The following is a 26189-nucleotide window of genomic DNA, read 5'->3' as shown; positions in this document are numbered from 1 at the left end:
TTTTCAACCTTCCCTCGGTATTCTTAGATGCATCTAATCCAGTCCTGGTGTACAACTTTAAGTACAGCCCATCTTTCTAGTTGACAGGGCCTAACTTTAATCTTGTGATAACAAAAGGGAATAGGGTTGTAGAACAAATTATCAGGAAGCTCACTGAAGCAGAGGGGATCAAATGTTGATATTAAATACGTGCAATTCTGGTCAGCAGGGACTGAGAGATATGGCGAGGTGGTGAGTTAGGAACTGAACAAGCAGTGGGACTGATTAATTTCTGTACCCAAAAATTGAGTTCTTTTCAGTCAAAAAAGTTCTATTGCAACAAAGGATAAACACATGGGTTAATTTGTTTTTTTAAACTATTTATTTTCCATGTGGGTGCTTCATCTAGTGTACAGATTCAGACAAAATAGACAAAACATATGTATATGGCTCTGTTCTAATATTGATTCAGTCATTTCATCCAGATGACTGAATGGTGAGATGGACAATCGAGGCACTGAATTGTGCAAGGACCTTCTTTTTCTTGTTAAAAAGATCTTTTGTGTAGTCTATTTACAGCAGCTTCCTCTTCTCAAACTCCTGAAAAAAGAGGTAAAAAATTCAAAGAATGGCACATCTCATTATCAAAATCAGATTCAAATTCCAAAGTTCCATTACTTTTCGTTTTTTTTTAAACAGAATTTTTGGGGAGCATTTCTAATTCCATTAAAACTACATCACTAGTGCTCTGCAACACTTCTTTCTGCAGTGTATTAAAAACCAACATAAAACATTTCTGATTATACACCAGACAAGGAAGGCCATTTGTTCAATCCTAATTCATCCAAGCAGAATGACCTGAAAGTCCTTCCATTGCAGCATCCAATTGGTTTGGAAATGATTCCAGGATTTTTACCCCCACTAATCTACGTATTGATTATGCTGTGTGCCGAAAATCTTCCTGATCAGTCCTAAACATGCCATTTAAGAACATAAGAACATCTGCTGACTCAACTCCACTTTCCCACCTCTTCCCCATAATTCCCGATTCCGAGACACCAAAAATCAGTCTATCTCAGGCCTAAATAATACCCAACGATGAAGCATCCACAACCTTCTGTGGGACAGAATTCCAAAGATTATCCTAAGACTGTACCCTCTGTGTTCTAGATTCCCCAGCCAGGGGAAACAACTTCTTAGTGTCTACCCTGTCGAGCCCCTTCAGAATCTTTTATGCTTTAATGAGACCACCTTTCATTCTTCTAAAATTCAGAGTGTATAGGCCCAATTTACTCCTAGGACAACCCTCTCATCCCAGTGAACCTTGGCTGCACCGCTTCCAATGCAAGTATATCCTTCCTCAGGTATGGAGATCAAACCTGCACACAGTACTCCAGGTATAGTCTCACCAAAGCCCTGTACAACTTCTTTATTCTTGTACTCCAATCCCCTTGCAATAAAGGCCAACATGCCAATTGCCTTCCTAATTGCTTGCTGTACCTTCATGCTAGCTTTGTGTTCCTTATGAATACACCCAAGTCCCTCTGAACATGAACATTTACAAGTTTCACGCCTTTTAAAAAATATTCTACTTTTCTGTGCTTACTACCAAAATGAATAACCTCTTGCTTCCCCATATTCTACTCCATCTGCCCCTTGTTGCCCATTCACATAACCTGTTTATATGTCTTTGCAGCCTCTCTGCGTACTCCTCACAGCTTACATTACCACCTAGCTTTGTATAGTTAGTGAACTTGGATACATTACTCTCAATCTCTTAATCTAAGTCATTCATATAGATTGTAAATAGCTGAGACCCCAGCACAGACCCTTGCAGCACCCTACTAGTTATGACCTGTCCCGCTTATACTTATTCTCTGCCTCCTCTCTGTTAACTGATCTTCTAGCAATGCAAATTTCGTACCTCCAGCTCCATTCGCCCTTATCTTGCATATTAGCCTTTTGTGTAGCACCTTATCGAATGCCTTTTGGAAATCCAACTATACTATATCTACTGGTTCCCCTTTATCTACCCTGATGACATCCTTAAACAACTAATAAATTTGACAAACACCAGTTCCCTTGCAAAAAACTATGTTGCCTTTGTCTGATCATATTATGATTTTCTAAGTGCGTTCCTCAAGAAGATTCCAGCCTCCTCCTGAAGTCCCCAGTAACACAGATGCCAGTCTTCAGCCAATTTGATTCACTCCATATATCAAGAAATGACTGAAGGCACTGGATACTGCAAAGGCTAAGGGCCCTGAAAACATTCCAGCAAAGCACTGAAGACCCATGCTCCAGAACTTGCTGTGCCCCTAGCCAAGCTCTTCCAGTACAGCTGCAACACTGGTATGTACCCAGCAATATGGAAAGTTGCCCAAGTATGTCCAGTACACAGAAAGCAGGACAAATTCAACCCAGCCAATTACCTGCCCATCAGTCTACTCTCGATCAGCAGTAAAGTGATGGAAGGGGTCATAGACAGGGTTATCAAGCAGCACTTGCTTAGCAATAACCATACTGATGCTCAATTTGGGTTCCGCCAGGGCACTCAGCTCCTGACCTCGTTACAGCCTTGGTTTAAACATGCATAAATGAGCTGAACTCCAGAGGTGAGGTGAGAGTGACTGCCCTCGACATCAAGACAACATTTGACCGAGTATGGCATCAGGGAATCCTAGCAAAACTAGAGTCAATGGGAATCAGGGGGAAAACACTCCGCTGGTTGGAGTCATACCTAGCACGAAGGAAGATGGGTGTGGTTGTTGGACGTCAATCATCTCAGTCCAGGACATCACTGCAAGTGTTCCATAGGTGTCTGAGGCCAAACCATCGTCAACTGCTTCATCAATGACCATCCTTCAGTCATAAGGTCAGAAGTGGGATGTTCACTGATGATTGCACAATGTTCAGCACCATTTGCGACTCCTCAGATACTGAAGCAGTCCGTATAGAAATGCAGCAAGACCTGGACAATATCCAGGCTTGGGCTGATAAGTGGCAAGTAACATTCGCGCCACACAAGTGCCAGGCAATGACTACCTCAAATGAGAGAGAATCTAACCATCTCCCCTTGACATTCAATGGCATGACAATTGCTGAATCCCCCACTATCAACATCCTAGGGGTTACCATTGACCAGAAACTGAACAGGAGTAGCCACGGTATTTATATAGCTATAAGGGCGGCACAGTGGTTAGCACCGCAGCATCACAGCTCCAGCGACCCGGGTTCAATTCTGGGTACTGCCTGTGTGGAGTTTGCAAGTTCTCCCTGTGACCGCGTGGGTTTTCGCCGGGTGCTCCGGTTTCCTCCCACAGCCAAAGACTTGCAGGTTGATAGGTAAATTGGCCATTATAAATTACCCCTAGTATAGGTAGGTGGTAGGGAAATATAGGGAAGGTGGGAATGTGGTAGGAATATGGGATTAGTGTAGGATTAGTATAAATGGGTGGTTGATGGTCGGCACAGACGTGGTGGGCCGAAGGGCCTGTTTCAGTGCTGTATCTCTAAATAAATAAACAAAGAGCAGGTCAGAGGTTAGGAATCCTGTGATGAGTAACTCACCTCTTGACTCTCCAAAGCCTGTCCACAATCTACAAGGCACAAGTCAGGAGTGTGATGGAATATTCTCCACTTGCCTGGATGGGTGCAGCTCCAAAAATACTCAAGAAGCTCAACACCATTCAGGACCAAGCAGCCCGCTTGACTGGCACCCCATCTACAAACATTCATTCCCTCCACCACCGACGCACAGTGGCAGCAGTGTGCATCATCTACAAGATGCACTGCAGCAACGCACCAAGGCTCCTTAGACAGCATCTTCCAAACCCAAGACCTCTACCACCTAGAAGGACAAGGGCAGCAGTTGCATGGGAACATCACCACCTGCAAGTTTTCCTCCAAGCCACACACCATCCTGACGTAGACCTATATCTCCGTTCCTTCATTGTCACCAGGGCAAAATCCTGGAACTCCCTTTCTAACAGCCCACATGGACTGCAGCAGTTCAAGAAGGTGGCTCACCACCACCTTCTTAAGGGCAATTAGGGATGGGCAATAAATGCTGTCCTAGCTCACGATGCCCACAACCCATAAATGAATTTTAAAAAAATTTCCCAACAGCTGATGTCAGGCTAACTGGCCTGTAGTTCCTGGTTTTCTCTCTCCCTCCTTTCTTGAATAGTGGAATTACATTTGCTAACTTAGAATCTGCTAGGACTATCCTAGAATCTAGAGAATTTTGGACAATCATAACCAATGCATCCACTATTGCTGCAGTGGCCTTTTGGAACCCTAGGATTCAGGCCACCAAATCCTAGGTTTTGTTTGCTTTTAGTCCCTTAAGTTTCTCCAAAACATTTTCTCTGCTGAAATTAATTACCTTAAGCTCCTTATTCTTATTAGGCCCTTGGTTACTCTCTATTTCTAGTATATAATTTGCATCTTCTACTGTGAAAATAGAAATATTTATTCAACATCTCTGCCATTTCCTCATTCCACATGATGATTTCTCCTATCCCTGCCTCTAACGGACGAACATTTATTTTAGTTACTCTTTTTTATATACTTGTAAACGCTCTTACAATGTGTTTTTATATTCCTGACTAGTTTATTCTCATTCTATTTTTCTCCCTTATCAATTTTTTGGTCATCTTTTGCTGCTTTCTAAAACACTCCCAATCTTTAGGCTTACTACTGTTCTTTGCAACACTATAAGCCTCTTCTTTTAATCTAATACTATGCTTAACTTCCCTAGCAAGTTTTGGATAGCTCTTTCTCGTTGAGTTTTTTTTTTAAATGGGATGCATTTTTGCTGAACATTGTTTATTTAAACATTTCCCACTGTTTATTTACCACCATAGCTTTTAGTCTATTTACCCAATTAACCTTAGCCAGCTCTTCTCTCATACCTATGTAATTGGCTTACTTTAAGATTATGATTCTTGTTTGGGACAGGAGTATGTCGCTTTCAAACTTAATATGGAATTCAATTGTATTATGATCACTTTTTCCCCCCAGAGGATCTTTTACCATGGGATTACTAACTAAATCTGCCTCATTGCATAATAGTAGATCGAAAATAGTTTTATTCCTATTTGGTTCCACATGATATTGTTCCAAAAAACTGCCATCATAGCATTCTCCAAACTCATCTACCTTCGTCAATTTGATTTATCCAATCTATATGAAGAATAAAGTCCCCCACAACTATTACATGGCATTTGTTACAAGCTCCAATTATTTTTTGCTTAATATTCTGTCCAACTGTATAACTCTAGTTGGGGGCCTATAAACTACTCCCACCAACGTTTGCTGACCCTTTTTATTCCTAATCTCCACGCATACTGATTCTACTTCTTGATCATCTGAACCAAGACTCTTTCTCACTACAGCCTTTATGTCATCCTTTACAATGAGTCAGCTACTCCTCCTTTTCCATTCCGTCTTTTTGAAATGCTGTGTACCCTGAAATATTTATCCTCCAACCTTTGTCACCTTGTAACCATGCCTCTGTAATGGCAATTAGATCTAAATCATTTATCTTATTACGAATGCTTTGTGCGTTCAGATAAAGAGCCTTTTTTTTTAACTATTCTTTATATGGAGCTTATTCACTGAATATTACTGTTAAACTCTCCTCCCCTTCCTGTCCCCCCTGCTAGTCTTTATCCAAATCACTATGCTGCTCTATTGCCTCAACTTTTGACTTTAGATTTCTAAATCTCCCTTCGCCTGACCCCTTTTATAGTTTGAACCTGTCTCACCTTGACTTTTTGAAGTTTGGCTTAAAAGATCTCTCTCAATACTATTTTCCCCAATCAAAAATAATTCCTCTTTTTAACACAACAATTCCATTTTACTGTTAAGAATTTTTAACTGTGAGCAGATGGAGCAGAATGTAGCGGCACATTCATTAACTCACTCACCCTCCCAAGTCTGCAATGTGATCCTGAGATTCTGGTGTTTTGTGCATTTACGTTTTCCTTCGCCTCACTACTGGCCTCCATGCCTTCTGTTGCTTCTGCCCTAAACCTTTGAATTTCCTCCCTAAATCTCTCTACCTCTCTCTCTTCCTTAAAGACCCTCCTTAAAACCCTTCCATGGCTTGGTGTCACACATTGTCCAATAGCTTTGTTCCCATGAAGCACTTGGGAAGTTTTACTATGTTAAAAGCTGCTACATAAATGCAAGCTGTTGGTGTTGACCCAGTTTGGCTGACAGTCCATAATGGTGACAAATGAACTGAGGGTTGCTCTTGCTGATTTAGGGTAGGCAGACCCAGCTTGGTCACAAGTGCAATACAGCAACTTCAACAAAAAATTATTTGGGTGTAAGAGATGTGACGGAATGATGAATAGATCATTAAAAAATGCACACGTGTACATCTCTAATAAAGGACATTCATAAAAGTGATGAGACAGAATGCCAAGAAATATATCGAGCATTGAAGGAATATATGCTACTCAGCAGGCTGGTAATGATAGGACATAATTCCAAGTACCTTCAGCACTGGTTGATCTGCTGTTGGAAGGTGCTGAGAAGGTTAGGAATTTCTCCATTGGATGGGTGAGAAACGGGCAGTGAACCTGAACCGCTGGATGGATCACAACAGCAGGCCTTTCAGTCGAATGCCTGTGAGCTCATCATTTTAGCCAAAGTCATATGGAGAGGGAAAACCCAAAGGCAGATAAAATTATAATATAAGGCTAGAAGCACCAGTATAAATAAAAGATTACTTGTATCTTGAGCTACAGTATTTATTCTATCCTTTGCAAACAATGTTTGAAAATGTTACTAATTTTATAAGAAACACAGGATGGAAACTTGTCTTAATTTGAGCATTTTTTTTTTAAGTTGATGTACAAACACACCATTGGCAATGAAATATGTTACTAACTTTAATCAATGAATAGAGAGGCTCAGGAAGTTCCCTTGCCTGTTGTAAACTTTCTAATTTTAGTTAGGGTAATTGACATGAAACAAAAAGAAAATTTGTTAAATCACCGCAATACTACAATCAGACTTTTTTACAGATGCTAACTGACCTGCTGCATATTTCCATCAGTGTTTGTTTTTATTTAAATCTCCAGCAATTTGCGTTTTTCCTTTTTAATCTACATACTAAACTGCCACGTATTCCTGGATTTTAGGGCAGGTTGGGGGGGGGGGGAAGAGGTTGGAGGGAGATGTGGAGCTTGTGGCAAGAGAAGAAAATTGGTCAGTATCCCTGCTCCTGATCACTATCGGACAACCTTCCCTAAGATGTGCTCATGTTGAGTGGAGGTTGGTCTGGACTTGGCTGTGAAGCTCCATAGCAGCTTGCTGACACCACCACATTTGGGCTCACAATTTTGTTTGCTGTAAAATGCAAAAATGTATCTGGCGCGACAATGAAATGGAAGAGTTTAGTTTAGAGATACAGCACTGAAACAGGCCCTTCGGCCCACCGAGTCTGTGCCGACCATCAACCACCCATTTATACTAATGCTTCTCTAATCCCATATTCCTACCACATCCCCACCTGTCCCTATATTTCCCTACCACCTACCTATACTAGGGGCAATTGCTAATGGCCAATTTACCTATCAACCTTCAAGTCTTTGGCATGTGGGAGGAAACCGGAGCACCCGGAGGAAACCCACGCAAACACAGGGAGAACTTGCAAACTCCACACAGGCAGGACCCAGAATTGAACCCGGGTCGCTGGAGCTGTGAGGCTGCGGTGCTAACCACTGCGCCACTGTGCCGCCATTGTGAGGCAACTCATGATAGTATTGAAGGAAACGGACCTCCTTTGCACTGTTTGTAATTTTTGACTTGGTGCTGTTTGAAACTGTTTGGTAATGTATTTTTTTTTTTTAAAACAGATTTTTACGAATAAAGTATATTTTGGAAATTTAAAAAAAATGAAGAACAGTGAGAATCAGAAAGTTACCCGATCCAACTGAAGTCAGACAGGGCTGTCCTCTCTCCCCTGTCTTGTTTGTTTGCTGTATTGAACCTTTTTCTGAGTCCATTAGCAAGGATGCTGGCATAAGAGGGGTGACAATCCCAGGCAATGGAGGCACTCAGGTAAAAGCCTCCCTGTACACGGACGACGTCGCCATCTTCTGCTCGGGCCCGCCGTCCGTTCGCAGACTGATAAACATCTGCGACCAGTTTGAACTGGCCTCGGGAGCCAAAGTCAACCACGACAAGAGTGAGGCCATGTTCGTTGGGAACTGGACCAACTGATCCTTTGTCCCCTTCACTGTCAGGTCAGACTACCTGAAGGTGCGGGGGATATGGTTCGGAAAGGCTGGGGCAGCGCCAAAACCTGGAGGGAGCGAGTAGCCAGGGTACATAGTAAACTGAGCATGTGGGAGCAGCGATCTCTCTCCATTGTGGGTAAGAACTTGGTCATCAGGTGCGAGGCGCTCACTTTGTTGCTGTATGTGGCGCAGGTCTGGCCCATACCCCACCCCTGCGCCGTGGTGGTCACCCGAGCCATTTTCCGCTTTATCTGGAGATCTAAAACGGATCGGGTCCAGAGGGACACGATGTTCAAACCTCTGGATAAGGGCGGGAAAAATGTACCCGACGTCACCTTCATCCTTATGACCACTTTCGTGTGCGGCTGCATCAAGCTGTGCATACAGCCCCAGTGTCACTATGCGCTGAGGTTTTATCTGTCACGATTGCCGCGGAACGCTCCATCCAGTTGGACCGTGCCATATCACCTACCCTTCGTGGGAAAGTTTCTGCGGGAGAACACCTTTGACCACCAATCCCATCAGGCAGTGGTCTGCAAGGAATGTTCTCCATGTCCTACGGGAAAAGGAGATGGTGGATCCGGTCAGATGGTTCCCCGAGCAGACTGCCAAAGTCATTTGGCAGAATGCCTCATCACCAGAACTTTCAAACAAACATCAAGATGTAGCTTGGCTGGTGGTGAAAAGGGCCCTCCCCGTCAGATCTTTCCTGCATGCCCAGAGTCTCGCCCCCCTCCACACACTGCCCTCGAGGTAGCTGCGGCAAGGAGATGACAGTTGCCCACCTCCTTCTGGAATGTGTCTTTGCAAAGCAGGTGTGGAAAGAGAGGCAGTTGTTTTTGTCCAGGTTCATCCCAAGCAGCTCTATAACACAGAAGTCTGTCTTCTACGGGCTGTTCCCATGGACGCACACCGAGATAAACATCAACTGCTGCTGGAGGACCATCAATTCGGTGAAAGACGCTCTTTGGTCTGCTCGAAACATGCTGGTCTTCCAGCACAAGAGTTGCCCACGACCGAGTGTTGCAGACTGGCACATTCCAAGGTCAAGGACTACGTGCTGAGGGACGCACTAAAGCTTGGGGCAGCTGCAGCAAAGGCTCAACGGGGAAAGACCACTGTGTCAGGTCCTCCCACCAAAGTGAACTGAGGGGCTGGACCCATGGGAAACCCCTCGGGCTGTATACACCAAATATGGGTTTGCTGTAAAATGCATATGGCATGTAAAATGGAATGGATGGGTTGTGTGGCAACTCACTCCTGTATCGAAGAAAACTGATTTCCTTTGCACTTTTTGGAATGTCAACTTGGTGCTGTTTTGAACTGTTACTTCACTTATAGTGTTGCTGAAACATTGTTCATAAATAACTCTCCCACACAATACAACTAGCTTCTGTGAACAGAACAGTACTACTGCAATAAATGTAATCCAGAAAATTTATAATCAAACAAATTAAAGTCCTCTTTCAACAGAAGTATTTCTCCACTTTATCCCGGTTTCCCCACAATCAGTTTAATTGCAGAACTAAAGATATATATAGCTATACATTTACAAAGCAATTTATTGCTGCCTACCTATAGTTATTAATACATTCTAGTCCATTCACTGAAATATTTTCCTGTCCTTCATCCTGCTGCAGTGGCATATTCTTTTTTGGCTGTTATTCTCTCAGGCAAGATAGAAAAAGGAACTGTAGGAGAGCAACAGTCAGTACAGAAATCTTTTATTCAACATACTTTGCTGAGTTCTAAAAAAAAACTTTATTGCAAATTACGTATATTATCTGCAAAAAAGAGCAAAGTAGATTTATTTATCTTGCCTTCTCTGACCTCTTTCAACCTTGGTCGTGTTCTGTACTCTAGCCTGGATTTCTCAACATCAAGTAAAAAACAGAATCGGCTCATTCTGCATTTTTTCTTCCTTCTATGCTAGTTTCTTTTTGATGGTTTATTTACATAGAATATACAGCACAGAGAGTGGCCATGAGGCTCAACTAATCCACCCCGGCATGAATGGGAACAGTCTGCCACGATATAGTGAAAAAAAAGAACACCACTGCAGCCTCTCTCCTGAGCAGAAATGTAGCACTGAAAACACCACCTTTACAAACTGCTCATTCACTGTCCAGAAAACACTATTGTTTAATAAGCAATATCCTGTGAGTCGAGATATCTGTTCACTGAGCTGAGGCTGGGAATGGAGTTCTGTAGCAATTCAACTTGGCTGACAGATACAAGGTGGGATTTTTTTTTAAAGTAGGTGTCGGTAGGGGTAGGCGGTGGCATAGTGGTATTGTCATTGGACTAGTAACCCAGAGACCCAGGGTATTGCTCTGGGGACATGGGTTCAAATCCCACCACAGCAGAAGGTGGAATTTGAAGTCAATTAATAAATCTGAAATTAAAAAGCTAGTCTAATGACGGCCATGAAACCACTGTCGATTGTTGTAAAAACCCATCTGGTTCACTAATGTCCTTTAGGGAAGGAAATCTGCTGTCCTAACCTTGTCTGGACCCACAGCAATATGGTTGACTCTTACATGCCCTCTGAAATGGCCGAGCAAGCCACTCAGTTGTATCTAACCGCTAACTGGACAGACCACCCGCCATCGACCTGGGCACCAGAAACGACAATGGCAAACCCAGCCCTGTCGACCCCGCAAAGTCCTCCTTACTAACATCTGGGGACTTCTGCAAAGTTGGGAGAGCTGTCCCACAGACTAGTCAAGCAACAGCCTGAAATAGTCACACTCATGGAATAATACCAGACAATGTCCCAGACACTGCCATCACCATCCCCAGGTATGTCCTGTCCCACCGGCAGGACAGACCCAGCAGAGGTGGCGGCACAGTGGTATATAGTAGGGAGGGAGTTGCGCCCTGGGAATCCTCAACATCGACTCTGGAGTCTCACGGCATCAGTTCAAACATGGACAAGGAAACCTCCTGCTGATTACCACCTACCGCCCTCCCTCAGCTGATGATTCAGTACTCCTCCACATTGAACAGCACTTGGAGCAAGCACTGAGGGTGGCAAGGGCACAGAATGTACTCTGGGTGGGGAACTTCAATGTCCATCACCAAGAGTGGCTCGGTAGCACCACTATTGACTCAGCAGGCCGAGTACTAACGGACATATCTGCTAGACTGGGTCTGCATCAGGTGGTGAGGAACCAACAAGAGGGGAAAACATACTTAACCTTGTCCTCACCAATCTGCCTGCCGCAGACGCATCTGTCCATGACAGCACTGGTAGGAGTGACCACCGCACAGTCGTTGTGGAGACTAAGTCCCGCCTTCACATTGAGGACACCCTCCTTCTTGTTGTGTGGCACTACCACCGTGCTAACTGGGATAGATTTCGAACAGATCGAGCAATGCAAAACTGGGCAGCAGAATTGTAACCTCAACAAAATCTGTAACCTCATAGCCCGGCATATCCCCCACTCTACCATTACCATCAAGCCAGGAGACCAACCCTGGTTCAATGAAGAATGCAGGAGGACATGCCATGAGCAGCACCAGGCATATCTCAAAATGAGGTGTCAACCTGGTGAGGCTACAACACAGGACTATCTGCGTGCCAAACTGCATAAGCAGCATGAGAGAGGAAGTGCTAAGCGATCCCATTGCCAAAGGATCAGATCTAAGACCTGCAGTCCTGCCACATCCAGTCGTGAATGACGGTGGACCATTAAACAACTAACTGGAAGAGGTGGCTCCACAAATATCCCCATCCTCAGTGATGGGGGAGCCCAGCACATCAGTGCAAAAGATAAGGCTGAAGCATTTGCAACAATCTTCAGCCAGAAGTGCTGAGTTGATGATCCATCTAGGCCTCCTCCTGATGTCCCCAGCATCACAGATGCCAGTCTTCAGCCAATTTGATATCAAGAAATGACTGAAGGCACTGGATACTGCAAAGGCTATGGGCTGTGACAATATTCCGGCAAAGGACTGAAGACCCATGCTCCAGAACATGCCGTGCCCCTAACCAAGCTGTTCCAGTACAGCTACAACAATGGCATCTACCTGGTAATGTGGAAAGTTGCCCAGGTATGCCCTGCACACAAAAAGCAGGACAAGTCCAACCCGGCCAATTACTGCCCCATCAGCCTACTCTCAATCATCAGTAAAGTGATGGAAGGTGTCATCGACAGTGCTGTCTAGCGGCACTTATTAACAATAACCTGCTCAGTGACGCTCAGTTTGGGTTCCGTCAGGGCCACTCAGCTCCTGACCTCATTACAGCCTTGGTTCAAACATGGACAAAAGAGCTGAACTCAAAAGGTGCGGTAAGAGTGACTGCCCTTGACATCAAGGCAGCATTTGACGGAGTATAGCATCAAGGAGCCCTAGCAAAACTGGAGTAAATGGGAATCAGGGAGAAAACCCTCCGCTGGCTGGAGTCATACCTAACGCAAAGGAAGATGGTTGTAGTTGTTGGAGGTCAATCATCTCAGCTCTAGGGCATCACTGCAGGAGTTCCTCAGGGTAGTGTCCTAGGCCCAACCATCTTCAGCTGCTTCATCAATGACCTTCCTTCAAACATAAGGTCAGAAGTGGGGATGTTCGCTGATGACTGCACAATGTTCTGCACCACTCATGACTCCTCAGATACTGAAGCAGTCTGTGTAGAAATGCAGCAAGACTTGGACAATATCCAGGCTTGGGCTGATAAGTGGCAAGTAACATTCACGCCACTCAAGTCCCAGGCAATGACCATCTCCGACAGCAGAGAATCTAACCATCTCCCCTTGACATTCAATGGCATTACCATCACTGAATCCCCAACTATCAACATCCTAGGGGCTACCACTGACCAGAAACTTAACTGGAGTAGCCATATAAATACTGTGGCTACAAGAGCAGGTCAGAGGCTAGGAATCCTGCGCCGAGTAGCTCACCTCCTGACTTCCCAAAGCCTGTCCACCATCTACAAGGCACAAGTGTGATGGAATACTCTCCACTTGCCTGGATGGGTGCAGCTCCAACAACACCCAAGAAGCTCAACACCATCCAGGACAAAGCAACCCGCTTGATTGGCACCTCATCTACAAACATTCACTCTCTCCACCACCGACGCACAGTGGTAGCAGTGTGTACCAACTACAAGATGCACTGCAGCAACGCACCAAGGCTCCTTAGACAGCACCTTCCAAACCCATGACCTCTACCAACTAAAACGACAAGGACAGCAACTGCATGGGAACACCACCACCTGCAAGTTCCCCTCCAAGTCACACACCACCTGACTTAGAACTATATCGCCCGTTCCTTCACTGTCGCTGGGTCAAAATCCTGGAACTCCCTTCCTAACAGCACTCTGGGTGTACCTACCCCAAATGGACTGCAGCGGTTCAAGAAGGCAGCTCACCACCACCTTCTCAAGGGCAATCAGGGATGGGCAATAAATGCTGGTCTAGCCAGTGACGCCCACAGCCCATAAATAAAAAAATAGCCTTAGCTAATGGTAGCAGCCTCTGATTTAGAAACTCATAGGCTCGTAGGAACATAGAAACTCATTTAGAGATTCGAGCGCATAACATAAGCTGACACTGCAGTGCAGTACTGAGGGAGTGATGTGCTTTAGCAGGTGCTGTCTTCCAAATGAGACGTTAAACCAAGGCCCAGTCAATCCTCTCAGGTGGATGTAAAAGATCCTATGGCACTATTCAAAAGAAGATGAAAGTTCTCCCATGTCCTGGCCAACATTTATTCTTAAACCAACATCATTAAAAACAGATTACCTGTATTAAAAACAGATTATGTATTTCTCACTGTTTGTGGGAGCTTGCTGTCGACAAATTGGCTGCTGCATTTCCCTACATTACAATAACGACTACACTTCAAAAGTACTTCACTGGCTGCAAAGCACTTTGGGACTTCCCGAGGTCGTAACTACAGAAATGCAAGTCCTTTCCTTTCAGGAATATGGAGCAGCGCAGTGCAAGATTAAAAAGGTCAATGTATTATCAAATGATGGCACATACACACAAACTCACACACCTCTATTCTACATAATTAAGTTGCTAACAAGGAGTCAGAGAAATAGAAGACTGAAAAGACAACTGGACAGGACAATGGCTTTCAGACCTGTAGCTAGCTATCATGATTTCCTGGTCATTTGTGGGCACAACAAATATTAATCACACAGCAATTTCAGGAGGGTCCATGCTTACCTTAACCTTGCGTCTACAAAACAGATTTGGCCTTTATCATAGCTGTTCAAAGCAATGAAACTCAGATAAACTGTGTTTTGCTGCCACTCAGTGGCATTCACAAGCAGTAACACTCTAGTACCATTGTGGTGGCCTGGTCCAATCTACACCTCCTTTGTTATCTCTTGCCCCACCCTCACCTCACTTGCTTATAACCTGTGACTTTTCTAATATTTGTCAGTTCCGAAGAAGGGTCACTGACCCGAAACGTTAACTCTGCTTCTCTTTTCACAGATGTTGCCAGACCTGCTGAGTGGTTCCAGCATTTCTTGTTTTTATTTCAGATTTCCAGCATCCGCAGTATTTTGCTTTTATTCTAGTACCATTGTTATTAGGCGCATTTCTTTAGTGACTGAACAAGTCAAAGCCCAATTTTATTAAGCAATTCTAACCAATATTTTGGGGGTTGTGTTTATTAGTTCTGACATATTCTCAGATAGCTTGTATATTACATAGCAAGGGACCGCTAGTACCTATAATCAGGTTCATTAGTTGATACTGACTGAGGAAGTCAAAGCTCATTCTTGGCAGCTGGGATAAAAATCCCAGTTCTGATGAAAGGTCACAGACCTGAAACGTTAACTCTATTTCTCTCTCCACAGATGCTGTCAGACCTGCTGAGTATTTCCAGTACTTGGTTTTATTTCAGATTTCCAGCAACAGCAATATTCTGCTTTTATAAAAATCCCTGTTCCTGAGCCACTCAACACAAAAAGATCACAGAATTGTCACAGCGGAGACGGATTTGGCCTATTGTGTCTGCACCAGCTCTCCGAATGAGCAATTCACCTAATGCCATTCCCCCCCCCCCCAACCAACAGGAAATGTTTGGCTAAAACAAATGTGAGTCCATTAAAGGCAGAGTATTTATAATGGAGAATACAGAAATGGCAGAGAAGCTAAATGATTACTTTGTGTCTGTTTTCACTGAGGAAGATACAAGAAATCTCCCAGAATTAGAGATCCAAGGGAATAGGGAGAATGAGGAATTGAAGGAAATTAGTATTAGTAAGATGATTGTATTGGAGAAATTAATGGGGCTAAAGGTAGCTAAGTCCCTGGGACCTGATATTCTACATTGCAGAGTGTTGAAAGAGGTAGCTATGGAGATAGTGGATGCATTGGTGATCATCTTCCAAAAGTCCATAGATTCTGGAATGGTTCCTGCAGATTGGAAGGTAGCAAATGTGACCCCACTGTTTAAGAAGGGAGGGAGACAGACAACAGGGAACTGTAGACCTGTTAGCCTTACATCAGTAATTGGGAAAATGCTAGAATCTATTCCAAGGATGTGATAAATGGACACTTGGATAATAATGATTTGATTGGGTATAGTCAACATGGATTTATGATTGGGAAATCATGTTCGACGAACCTGTCAGAGTTTTAATAAGGATGTTATTAACAGGATTGATAAAGGGGAGTCATTGGATGTAGTATACTTGGATTTTCAGAAGGCTTTTGATAAAGTCCCCCACAGGAGGTTGGTTAGCAAAATTAAAGTAAATGGAATAGGAGGTAATATACTGGCATGGATTAAGAATTGCTTAACAGGCAGAAAACAGAGAGTAGGAATAAATGGGTCATTCTCACTTTGGCAGGCTGTGACTAATGGGGTAGAGAAGTATTTAGATGAGCACTTGAAATGCCATAGCATACAAGGCTATGGGCCAAGTGCTGGAAAAATGGGATTAGAATAGATAGCCGTTTGATGGCCAGCACGGACACGATGGGCCTGATTCTGTGCTGTATAACTCTATGATTCAATGACAGCAAGGATCAGTACTTGGGCTCCAGCTGTCCACAATATATATCAATGATTTGGATGCGGGGACCAAATGTAATATTTCCAAGTTCACGGACGATACAAAACTAGGTGGATGTGTGTTGTGAGGAAGATGAAAAGTGGTTTCAAGGGGATTTGGACAGACTTAGTGAGTGGGCAAGAACATGGCAGATGGATTAGAATGTGGAAAATTGAGGTTATTCACTTTGGTAGGAGGAGCAGATGTGCAGAGTATTTCTTAAATGGTAAGAGTTAGAAAGTGTAGATGTACAAAGGGACCTGGGTGTCCTCGTCAATAATCACTGAAGGCTAACATGCAGGTTAAACAAGCAATTAGGAGGGCTAATGGTATGTTAGCCTTTATTGCAAAAGGATTGGAGTACAAGAGTAGTGACGTCATGCTTCAATTGTATAGACCGCACCTGGAGTACTGTGTGCAGTTTTGGTCCCCTTACCTTAGGAAGGATATTATTGCCATAGAGGGAGTGCAGCGAAGGTTCACCAGACTTGTTCTCGGGAAGGCGAGACTGTCCTATGAAGAGAGATTGGGGAAACTGGGCCTGTGTTCTCTAGAGTTTCGGAGAGAGGGGTGATCGCACTGAAACCTACAAAACATTTAAATGGATAGACAGGGTAGATGCAGGTAAGATGTTTGCCCTGGTTGGGCAGTCTAGGACCAGGGAACACAATTTCGAAATAAGGGGGAAACCAGTTAGGACCTAGATGAGATAGATTTCTTTATTCAGAGGGTTGTGAATCTTTGGAATTCTCTAGCCCAGAGGGCTGTGGAAGCTCGGTCATTGAGTATGTTTAAAGCAGAGATTGAAAGAGTTATAAATACCAATGATATAAAGGGATATGGGGATAGTGTAGGAAAAAGGCATTGAAGTGGATGATCAGCCATGATCGTATGGAATGGCGGTGCAGGCTCAATGGGCTGAATAGCCTGATCCTGCTCCCATGTTCCTATATTCTCCCCGTAACCCTGCACATTCTTCCTTTTCAGATAACAGTCAAATTCCCTTTTGGACGGCTCGATTGAATCTGCCTCCAGCGCACTCTCAGGCAGTGCATTCCAGATCCTAACCACTCGCTGCGTGAAGAAGTTTTTCCTCATTTCGCTTTTGCTTCTTTTACCATTCACTTTAAATCTGCACCCTCTCTTTCTCAATACTTTCATGACTGGGAACAGTTTTTCCCTATCCACTCTGTCCAGACCCCTCATGAGTTTTTAATAACTCTGTCAAATCTCCTCTCAGCATTCTCTTCTCCAAGGAAAAGAGTCATAATTCCAAGCCGAGTGAGCTAATCTTGGCCAGGGCGGCAGGTATGGTGTTATAACTGGCCTGGGATTGGGTTAAAAATCAGCCACCATCCATTGAAAACAGATAAGTGTGGCTGTCAGGTGAACAGCACTGAACAAGCCTACCAACGCTGACCATGACAGCTCACATTGAAGAATGGTCATTTTGGATGAGTTGGCAGACTGTGGAGTTAATGGTGGGGAACACAGAAATGGCAGAGACACTAAATCAGTATTTTGCCTCAGTTTTCATGGTGGAGGACACTAGTACAATCCCAATAGTAACAAGTAATGCATAGGTTATAGGAAGGCAGGAACTTAGAACAATCATCACTAGGGAAAAAGTACTGAGCAAACTATTGGGATTGAAGGTAGACAAGTCCCCAGGGCCTGATGGCCTACATCCTAGGGTCTTAAAGGAAGTGGCAGCGGAGATAGTGGATCCATTGGTTATAATATTCCAAAATTCCCTGGAGGCGGAAAAGGTTCCAGTGGATTGGAAAAATGCTAATATAACGCCCTTATTCAAAAAAGGAGGGAGGCAGAAAGTAGGAAACTACAGACCCGTTAGTTTAACATCTGTTGTTGGGAAATTGTTCGAATCCATTATTAAGGAAGTAATAACAGGACATTTAGAAACTCAAAACGCAATCCATCAGAGTCAGCATGGTTTTATGAAGGGTAAATCGTGTTTGACTAATTTGCTAGAGTTCTTTGAAGATGTAACAAGTAAAGTGGATAATGGGGATCCTGTAGATTAAGTATATCTGGACTTCCAGAAGGCACTTGATAAAGTGCCACACAAGGTAAGATCACATGGGGTTAGGGGCAATTTATTAGCTTGGATAGAGGATTGGCTAACCAACAGAAAACAGAGAGTCAGGATAAATGGGTGCTTTTCTGGTTGGCAAGATGTAACTAGTGGGGTGCCACAGGGTTCAGTCCTCGGGCCCCAACTGTTTACAATCTATATTAATGACTTGGATGCGGGGATAGAAGTTACTATCGCCAAATTTGCAGATGACATTAAAATAGGTGGGATAGTAAGTTGCAATAAAGAAATAAGAAATTTACAAATGGATATGGATAGGTTAGGTGAATGGACCAAAATTTGGCAGATGGAGTTTCACATGGATAAGTGTGAGGTTATCCATTTTGGTCGGAAGAATAGAAAGGCAAATTATCTAAATGGAGAGAAACTTCAGAGTGCTTCGGTGCAGAGGGATCTGGGTGGCCTCGTGCATGAATTGCAGATATAGCAGATAATAAGGAAGGCAAATGGAATTTTAGCATTTATTGCTAAAGGAATAGAGTATAAAAGTAGGATGTGTTGCTGCAACTGTACAAGGCATTGGAGAGACCATACCTGCAGTATTGTGTGCAGTTTTGGTCTTACTTGAGGATGGATGTTCATTGCATTGGAGGCAGCTCAGAGGAGGTTCACTAGATTGATTGCAGAGATAAGGGGTTTGTCTTATGAGGAGAGATTGAGCAGTTTAGGCCTTTACTTTCTGGAGTTTAGAAGAATGAGAGGAGATCTAATTGAGGTATACAAGATGGATTAAGGGGATTGACAAAGTAGACGTAGAGAGGATGTTTCCTCTTGTGGGGCAATCTAGACAACAGGTCATAGTTTTAGGTTAAGCGGTAGCAGATTTAAAAGAGATGAAGAGAAATTACTTCTCTCAAAGGGTCGTGAGTCTGTGGAATTCACTACCCCACAGTGCAGTGGATGCCTGGACATTGAGTAAATTTAAGGAGGAGATAGACAGATTTTTAATTAGTAAAGGGTTGAAAGGTTATGGAGAACAGGCAGGAAAGTGGAGTTGAGGCCGAGATGAGATCAGCCATGATTGTATTGAATGGCGGAGCAGGCTCAAGGGGCTGAATTGCCTACTCCTGCTCCTAGTTCTTAGGTTCTTATGAAAGAGGTCGTCACCTGTGGAACCATAATACCTTCGGGGTGTTCAGGATGAGATGGCAACAAAGAACGGAGGGAAAAACATAATCAAGGAAAATTAACTCAAATAATGAAACAGGGATACGGGGATCTAATGTGCTCGAGAGCACCATAACCACAATTTTGACCATATGGAGCAGATTGATACCTTTTTATCAATAAGACACTTTGGGCTGTTGTTTCATTTTTAAATTAACACTAATATTACACAAGAAATTGTTAAAAAGGAATCCATTTCCCTCACAAAGCTAAAGTACTAACATCAAGAAATGTGACATCTCAATTCTCGAGCTGCACCAAGAATTTACTGATGGCAAATGGCAAATACTTGGCCATGTGAGCCGCATGGAAGATGGCAGGATCCCCAAAGACACATTGTACAGCGAGCTCGCCACTGGTATCAGACCCACCGGCCGTCCATGTCTCCGTTATAAAGACGTCTGCAAACGCGACATGAAATCGTGTGACATTGATCACAAGTCGTGGGAGTCAGTTGCCAACATTCGCCAGAGCTGGCGGGCAGCCATAAAGACAGGACTAAATTGTGGCGAGTCGAAGAGACTTAGTAGTTGGCAGGAAAAAAGACAGAGGCGAAAGGGGAGAGCCAACTGTGCAACAGCCCCAACAAACAAATTTCTCTGCAGCACCTGTGGAAGAGCCTGTCACTCCAGAATTGGCCTTTATAGCCACTCCAGGCGCTGCTTCACAAACCACTGACCACCTCCAGGCGCGTATCCATTGTCTCTCGAGATAAGGAGGCCCAAAAGAAATACTATCTAATTTATGTAAAAGAATTTTGTGGCGGTTCTCAGTATTATGCGGTGAACTGACTTCCATGTTATCAAAAAAAAATGACTTGCATTTCTATAATGCCATTCATGACAAGTGGACGTCTCAAAGTGCTTTACAGCCAATCAAGTACTCTTGGAGTCACTATTGTAATGTAGGAAATGCAACAGCCAATTAGCACACAGCTAGCTGCCACAAACACTAAAATGATAATGACCAGATAATTGATTGAGGGATAAACAGTGACCAGGACACAGGGACACAGTCTCAGGATTAGAGGCCAATCATTCAGGACTGAGGCGAGGAGAAATTACTGCACTCAAAGGGTTGTGAATCTTTGGAATTCTCTACCCTAGCTCCATCATTGAATACATTTAGATAGATAGATAATTGGTCTCGCAGGGAACCAAGGGATATGGGGAGCGGGCAGGATAGTGGAATTGCAGCCCAAGATCAGCCATAATCGTATTGAATGGCGGAGCAGGCTTGATGGGCCATATGGTCTACTTCTGCTCCTATTTCTTATGTTCCTGTGGCCTTTCCATTTTCCAAACCTGCCAGCCTTGCGACCCAAGAACTCAAAAGTGCGACAAGGGCTGCAGCAACAGTGTGGCACTGTGGCACAGTGGTTAGCACCGCAGCCTCACAGCTCCAGCGACCCGGGTTCAATTCTGGGTACTGCCTGTGTGGAGTTTGCAAGTTCTCCCTGTGTCTGCGTGGGTTTTCTCCGGGTGCTCCGGTTTACTCCCACAGCCAAAAGACTTGCAGGTTGGTAGGTAAATTGGCCATTATAAATTGTCCCTAGTATAGGTAGGTGGTAGGTAAATATAGAGACAGGTGGGGATGTGGTAGGAATATGGGATTAGTGTAGGATTAGTATAAATGGGTGGTTGATGGTCGGCACAAACTCGGTGGGCCGAAGGGCCTGTTTCAGTGCTGTATTGCTGAAACTAAACTGAACAAACATTTCGGGAACCAAACAGACAATTTTTTTTTAAAACTTCCTCTTTTCCAGCTAAATTGACTTATTCCAAGAATACCGAGAGATTTGAAATGCTCAAGGGCTCCATGCATTTCTTGAATTCCAATTTATAGTACATAGCATTGAAACTCAGTAATGTTATGAAAGTGCTTCCATTTTTTTGTTACATTTTTTGAGGACTCTTATTTAAATGGTGGAAATGGATTCGATTTTGGAAGGCTGAAGATTTCAGAGATGGTGGATTTTGTTGTTGACAGTTCACTGAAAGGACACAGAGATGTTGGGCTGGATTTTTCCAGCTTGCCGGCGAGCTTCAAAAGCTCCAGGCGCACGCGTAGGATTTGCCCCACCCAGCCGCCGCGATATTAAGCATGGTGGCTCATTTACATGGAGGGGGCAGAACGCCTGCCCCCCATGACGTAGAGAAGACGAGTGCTCCGTCCATGGCAAAGGCGTACAGCGTCCCTGCACAGGCGCCATTTTGAAAAGGTAATACACCCTCCAGGGCCATTTAAATTTTTAAAGCTCCCTGTCTGCAAAGAACAAAATTTAAACTTTAATAGCAGTTTGAATCCCTTCTCTCACCTGCTGCCCCCGCAATGACTAATCAATCTATAATTTACCCTCATCCACCCCCCCAAAAATTTTTTATTCCAATCCTGAACTTTCCACCCCAAACTTTATTAACTTTGACTGAAAGTGGCAACGCAGGTGGATAAGGTAGTCAAGAAGGCATACGGCATGCTTGCCTTCATCGGTCGGGGCACAGAGTATAAAAATTGGCAAGTTATGCTGCAGCTGTACAGAATCTTAGTTAGGCCGCACTTACAATATTGTGTGCAATTCTGATCGCCACACTACCAGAAGGACGTGGAGGCTTTGGAGAGGGTACAGAAGAGGTTTACCAGGATGTTGCCTGGTCTGGAGGGCATTAGCTATGAGGAGAGGTTGGATAAACTCAGATTGTTTTCACTGGAACGACGGAGGTGGAGGGGCGACTTGATAGAGGTTTACAAAGTTATGAGTGGCATGGACAGAGTGGATAGTCAGAAGCTTTTTCTCAGGGTGGAAGAGTCAGTTACTCGGGGACACAGGTTTAAGGCGCGAGGGGAAAAGTTTAGTGGGGATGTGCGAGGCAAGTTCTTTACACAGAGGGTGGTGAGTGCCTGGAACTTGCTGCCAGGGGAGGTGGTGGAAGCAGGTACGATAGCGACGTTTAAGAGGCATCTTGACAAATACATGAATAGGATGGGAATAGAGGGATATGGTCCCCGGAAATGCAGAAGGTTTTAGTTTAGACAGGCATCAAGATCAGCGCAGGCTTGGAGGGCCGAATGGCCTGTTCCTGTGCTGTACTGTTCTTTGTTTGTTCTTTGACCCTCAACCAATTACAAGAGTTTTCCCCACTAACCACCACCACCCCCCGAACTCCCAGCCCTGAAAACGTCACTCCTTCCCCCCTCCCCACCAGTGTTCCGTCTTGGATCTCCGAACAGAGATGCAACAGTAAAAAAAAAACAGCTTTACAAACTGAAAAGACATGCAGTTTGAAATGGCGGTAAAGTCTCAGCATAATAGCGAGTATCCATTTCTCTTCCCCTGAAATGGCATTCCTCGTAATGATTAAGACAGAAACAATGTAGCAGCAAAAGCGCAACACTTACATGCCAAGTTTTTGTTTTGAACAAAAGTTAGCAGCTGTATTATTCTTTGCTAGAACAGCATCAGTCTTCATTTGAATAATCTCAGGGACCTATTAATAAGCACGTGTTGGATCAGTGCAGCAGGGAAAGCAGCATGTCAGCAGGGTAATGTGTCAAGCTGCCCAACTGCAAGGATCACAGGGCACGGTGTGCCAAGCTGTTTTGTAGAGTGCCGCCACAGAGAGAGCAACAGCAGCCCTGCAGTGCAAAGCGACACATGGAGCACAGTCATGCCTGAAAGAACAAGAAACACGCTGACAAGAGTGAAACAACAGAGAGGGTGCCCATACTGTGCAAAAGGCATGTTACAGCAAGATAAGATGGGCAACAGCTGGATGAGGAAAACAAAGCAGTAAGATGAGAACAGGCAGACATTAAGCTGAGGAGAGTCAGACCTATGAGTCAAAAAAGTGTAAAAAATTGAGCTTTTTAAAAAATATTTATTGCATTTTCAAGAGATAAATTAAAACTAGAATGCGGACAGTAGCAGAAGCTGTGGTGCTATTTTCAATACTTCTACGTTGGCTCCACTGTGCTTTTTTTAAAAAAAATGGCTAAAGAAGGACTGAGAATTCTGCATCTCTTCTGTTGCACATTGAAGAGAGGCTTACATTTTGGCTCCACTCAAGGTGGCAGGAAACAGATCAAGGCCTGGTCAGCTCAATGGTCGCAGGCCAGAAACCGACTTTCTTGTCAAGGGATATGGGGATAGTGCAGGAAAATGGTGTTGTAGTAGATGATCAGCCATGATCTCATTGAACGGTGGAGCAGGCTCCAAGAGTTGAATGGCCGACTCCTGCTCCTATTTCTTGTGGCTTGTATAAATACATTGATTGAATTGGTGTTTTTCAACAAAAAGGCTGAACAACAGGTATCCATGAGGCTGCCTGTTAATTTGAACATGCCAGTAGATTTCAAAGAACAAAGAACAGTACAGCACAGGAACAGGCCATTCGGCCCTCCAAGCCTGCGCTGATCTTGATGCCTGCCTAAACTAAAACCTTCTGCACTTCTGGGGACCGCATCCCTCTATTCCCAGCCTATTCATGTATCTGTCAAGATGCCTCTTAAACGTCGCTATCATACCTGCTTCCACCACCTCCCCCAGCAACAAGTTCCATGCACTCACCACCCTCTGTGTAAAGAACTTGCCTCGCACATCCCCTCTAAACTTTGCCTCTCGCATTTTAAACCTATGTCCCCTAGTAACTGACTCTTCCACCCTGGGAAAAAGCTTCTGACTATCCACTCTGTCCATGCCACTCATAACTTTGTAAACCTCTATCACGTCACCCCTCCACCTCCGTCGTTCCAGTGAAAACAATCCGAGTTTATCCAACCTCTCCTCATAGCTAATGCCCTCCAGACCAGGCAACATCCTGGTAAACCTCTTCTGTACCCTCTCCAAAGCCTCCACGTTCTTCTGGTAGTGTGGCGACCAGAATTGCAAGCAATATTCGAAGTGTGGCCTAACTAAGGTTCTGTACAGCTGCAGCATGACTTGCCAATTTTTATACTCTTGGCCCCGACCTAAGAAAGCAAGCATGCCAAATGCCTTCTTGACTACCTTATCCACCTGCGTTGACACTTTCGGTGACCTGTCGACCTGTACACCCAGATCTCTCTGCCTGTCAATACTCCTAAGGGTTCTGCCATTTACTGTATACTTCCCACCTGTATTAGATCTTCCAAAATGCATTACCTCACATTTGTCTGGATTAAACTCCATCTGCCATTTCTCCACCCAAGTCTTCAACCGCTCTATATCCTGCTGTATCCTCTGACAATCCTCATCATTATCCGCAACTGCACCAACCTTTGTGTTGTCCGCAAACTTACTAATCAGACCAGCTACATTTTCCTCCAAATTATTTATATATAATACAAACAGCAAAGGTCCCAGCACTGATCCCTGCGAAACACCACTAGTCACAGCCCTCCGTTCAGAAAAGCACCCTTCCACTGCTATCCTCTGTCTTCTATGATCGAGCTAGTTCTGTATCCATCTTGCCAGCTCACCTCTGATCCCGTGTGACTTCACCTTTTGTACCAGTCTGCCGTGAGGGACCTTGTCAAAGGCTTTACTGAAGTCCATATAGACAACATCCACTGCCCTTCCTTCATCAATCGTCTCCGTCACTTCCTCAAAAAACTCAACCAAGTTAGTAAGACACGACCTCCCCTTCACAAAACCATGCTGCCTCCTGTGGAAACCAGACTTGCACCCTCCATTCCCTCAGGGTAACACTTCTTTTTAACTCATGAAATTGGACAGCTTTTTCAAAGAGCCAGCACAGGTGCAACGGGCTGAATGACCCCCTTCTGTGCTGCAAGATTCTACAAAATTGAAATGAATAGGGCAGAACATCATGGCTTTTAGAAAGGAAAGTTAGTGCTGAGGACTGGATGAAGACCAATTAAATTCATTTCATTTAGGACAATGCATGAGATAGTATTAGATCGATCAGACAAAGGCAGAAGTATTTTGGATGAGATGGAGAAGAGGGAGATGTTCACACTATGACTCGACTTCATATGGAGGATCTGAGAGATGATAAAACACACCTTGTGTTCAAGTTTTACACTCTCTGTACACTCTAGAATTGAAACTAATATTTACCTTCTGTATGGTGCTACCCAGCTTGGCAGGGGACATGCTGACGACCACACCAGCATGCTGAAGAGCAGCAATCTTTTCCTTGGCTCCACCTTTACCTCCAGCGATGATTGCACCAGCGTGCCCCATTCTCCGGCCTGGTGGTGCAGTAAGACCAGCAATGAATGACACCACTGGCTTAGCATTGGGCCCCTGTAAAACCAGTAAGTAACACATCAATCATTAAACACTGGCAAATTGTTTTACCAGACGAGTGGTCCAGTGAATGAGTTCAGCTCCCACCATGGGTTAAGATTTAAAAACAGCTGGAAATTTAAAGCTGGAATCAGTTTTAAAAAAAAAGTGACCATGAAGCTGTAGGATTGGCGCAAAAAACCCAGCTGGTTCATTAATGTCTTTCAGGGAAAAAAACCTGCTGTCCTTACCCGGTCTGGCCTATACCCAACTCAAGTCCCACACCAGTGTGGCTGACTCTTTACCACCCTCAAAATTGGTCTAGCAAGACATTCGGTAGTATCAAATATAAAAACAGAAAATGCTGGAAATGCTCAGCACGCCTGGCAGCACCTATGGAAAGAGCAACAGAGTTAA

The 26189-nt window shown here is 44.2% G+C and overlaps 1 protein-coding gene across 1 annotated transcript in view; it reads right to left on the bottom strand.

Annotated features, from left to right (window-relative positions):
• Window positions 1–338: 338 nt before the first annotated feature.
• The window catches only part of suclg1 (succinate-CoA ligase GDP/ADP-forming subunit alph), a 140545-nt gene continuing 114694 nt past the window's right edge, over window positions 339–26189 (bottom strand). The window contains exons 8-9 of the mRNA XM_068028779.1: window positions 25602–25790; window positions 339–579 (exon numbers count right to left, since the gene is read on the bottom strand). Coding sequence (XP_067884880.1) covers window positions 553–579; window positions 25602–25790 — 216 coding nt within the window. The 3' untranslated portion in view covers window positions 339–552. The remainder of the gene's footprint in view (window positions 580–25601; window positions 25791–26189) is intronic.

This window comes from Heterodontus francisci, chromosome 1, assembly GCF_036365525.1.
Source record: "Heterodontus francisci isolate sHetFra1 chromosome 1, sHetFra1.hap1, whole genome shotgun sequence".
Classification (NCBI taxonomy): Eukaryota; Metazoa; Chordata; class Chondrichthyes; order Heterodontiformes; family Heterodontidae; genus Heterodontus; species Heterodontus francisci.
Note: the sequence above shows the minus strand (reverse complement) of the source record. Positions and strands in the feature narration are given on the sequence as shown.